Source organism: Protobothrops mucrosquamatus, unplaced genomic scaffold, assembly GCF_001527695.2.
Source record: "Protobothrops mucrosquamatus isolate PMUCROS unplaced genomic scaffold, P.Mucros_1.0 scaffold1427, whole genome shotgun sequence".
NCBI lineage: Eukaryota > Metazoa > Chordata > Lepidosauria > Squamata > Viperidae > Protobothrops > Protobothrops mucrosquamatus.
This window is the reverse complement of record NW_015387612.1, coordinates 66,104-68,983: the sequence shown is the minus strand read 5'-3', so window position 1 is coordinate 68,983 and position 2,880 is coordinate 66,104. Positions and strand designations below refer to the sequence as shown.

Sequence of the window (2,880 nt, the reverse complement as noted above, 5' to 3'; positions counted from 1 at the left end):
TATTATTTATTGAATTTATATACCGCCCTATCTCCCTTACGGGACTCAGGGCGGTGAACAGGCGATAATAAAAACCACAATAAATATACACAAATTTCTGTCTAAAATCAAATTAAATAACAGGCCTGCTCTAAAAATACCCCATACAAAACCCCCACTAAAACATAATCAAACTACGCCAGGCCGGCCGCACGGAATATGGGAGGCTTCTGGGGATTGCATTTTTTTTTGAAAGACCTGGATATTCTTGTGTCCTACTGGGAAAACAATGCACGTTTCTCTACAAATGATCCTATGTTGCTTCAGGGGCTTAAATCAATATTCCAGATGTAAATTGTTGCTCTTGACAAAATCACATACACCTCCTTGGTGGTGAAGCTGGAATGTGCGAGATGACTGGAAGTTATTGGACTTTAGGTTTGTTGGACAAATTGTAACTTAATGGCTCACCCTCAGAATCAATTATATCAGATAAATTTTCTATAATAATTCTTTGAACAGTTTCTTCCATCAAAACATCATGTCTACCTCTTATTTTATATTGTTTTGAAGGGGAAGCTTAAATATGCTTATTATTCTTTGGTAGGATTCATTGTCTCTTGTGGGCTGCTTGTTGACTGCTTGTTGAAAAATAGAAAAATGTTTCTTTTTGGTAACATTTTTCAATGCCACACTGAATACAAAGCTTGCATACTGCTTACAATATGCAGGTGCATCTTAGCTGCTTTTGAAGAGATTTATTTCAAGAAAAAAACTAATCAATATAATTTACATAGTGAGTGCCTTTCAGTGTTTGCTGCCTAAAAGCAATTCATATATCATTTTATAGCACATATAACAGTACTTTACTCATGAATTTGATAACATTAATTTAAAATCAGTGGCATTTAAAGTTCTTCAACTCAACATTATTTTAGAAAATGTCTGGTCCTTCCTTCCTTCCTTCCTTCCTTCCTTCCTTCCTTCCTTCCTTCCTTCCTTCCTTCCTTCCTCCTTCCTTCCTTCCTTCCTTCTTTCTTTCTTTCTTTCTTTCTTTCTTTCTTTCTTTCTTTCTTTCTTTCTTTCTTTCTTTCTAAAGGAAGCCCAAATACATAAGGCCCCTACTATGAAGACCTTGTACTTGATTAAATAGTTTTTATATACTACAAGCCTGTTCCCAGGCTTGAGGCAGATTAATTGATGGTGAATGGCCCTTCAGATCAGCTGATCTGAAATCATATCTGATTTTAAAAGCCAAAACTAGCACATTGAATGAAGATGAAGCAAGTGTATCTAGCCATTATCTCTTCAAAAAGTTTTATCTCTTCGAAATTCAACTCCCAGCATAGCTCTGTCATGAGCTATCAAAATGATTTGAATTTTTACTCAGCATCTCTTTAACCACAATTGGAGTGTCTACCATGACATAAGAGCAAAATTTGCTTCATTCCTTCCAGTGGTTATATTTTCCATTTACCCTCTATTAGACACATACCCAGTGCTTTTTTTGTAAAAATAAAAAAGGTACTGGAACTCACACACGTTATACAACCCATCTTGCCTACCCTATAACAGTCTATCTGGACCCACTCCAGTCGGGCTTCAGGCCAGGATACAGCACAGAAACGGCATTGGTCACGTTGGTAAATGATCTCTGGAGGGCCCAGGACAGGGGTTATTCCTCTGTCCTTGTTCTTTTGGACCTCTCGGCGGCTTTTGATACCGTGGACCACGGTATCATGCTGCGACGGTTGGGTGGGTTGGGAGTGGGGGGCACCGTTATGCGGTGGTTCTCCTCCTTCCTCACCGACCGTACGCAGTCTGTATTGGCAGGGGGACAGAGGTCGACCCCAAGGCCCCTAACTNCTGCTGCTGCTGCTGCTGCTGCTTCCCCGCTGCCGCCGCCGGCGGTCTGGAAGCTGCTTCTCCGGCCTCCGATCGGACCCTCTTCGGCGGACGGCGCTTTCCCCGGGCAGCGTAGCGGGCCTCGGGGAGCGGCTCCCTCCCGCCCTGGAAGGAGGAGGAGGAGGAGGAGGATGCCTCTCTTCAGGACGGCGCTGCGAGTCTCCAACCGCTCTCTTCTGGTCTTCATCTTCTTCTTCTCCTTCTCTTCCTCTTGCCTTTACTTCATCTATGTGGCTCCCGGCATGGGTAAGGCCATCTCTCTCTCTCTCTCTCGCTCGCTCGCTCGCCCTCCTCCAAGGTCGGTGGGTGGGGTTACAGGAGGCGCCGCCCTACAGCTGGCCTGCCCCGACGGGAAACGGCGGGGCCAGATTCTGCCGGGTGGGCTGGGAGACCCGGTCGTGGGTCCACCTGCTCCGCTCCGGAGATGGTTGAACGCCCCCGATCTCAGTTAGGGTTGATAAGCGTCGTCTTGGAGGTGATGGGAGGTGACATGAGTTTGGGGCGGCTGTTTCCCCGCATCTATGCCAGTGTTTCTCAACCTTGGCCACTTGAAGAGGTATGGACTTCAACTCCCAGAATTCCCCAGCCAGCACAGCTGGCTGGGGAATTCTGGGAGTTGAAGTCCATACCTCTTCAAGTGGCCAAGGTTGAGAAACACTGATCTATGCCCTGGGGTTAGATGAATTTGTCTGTGTCCACCTGTAAGTCCCCACATGCCACAATTTAATGTGAGAATGCCAAAAATAGGAAATAATTTCTCTTGGCTGCTTCTAGAGACCTATCCTGTATAGACAGAATATTATTATTATTATTATTATTATTATTATTATTATTATTATTATTATTATTATTATTATTATTATTATTATTATTATTATTATTATTATTTATTGAATTTATATACCGCCCTATCTCCCTTACGGGACTCAGGGCGGTGAACAGGCGATAATAAAAACCACAATAAATATACACAAATTTCTGTCTAAAATCAAATTA

General features: G+C 43.4%; 1 protein-coding gene across 1 annotated transcript in view; it reads left to right on the top strand.

Moving 5' to 3' along the window:
• Positions 1-2,042: 2,042 nt before the first annotated feature.
• B4GALT6 (beta-1,4-galactosyltransferase 6) overlaps positions 2,043-2,880 on the top strand; it is an 11,361-nt gene continuing 10,523 nt past the window's right edge. Inside the window, exon 1 of the mRNA XM_015821929.2 lies at positions 2,043-2,130. Coding sequence (XP_015677415.2) covers positions 2,127-2,130 — 4 coding nt within the window. The 5' untranslated portion in view covers positions 2,043-2,126. The remainder of the gene's footprint in view (positions 2,131-2,880) is intronic.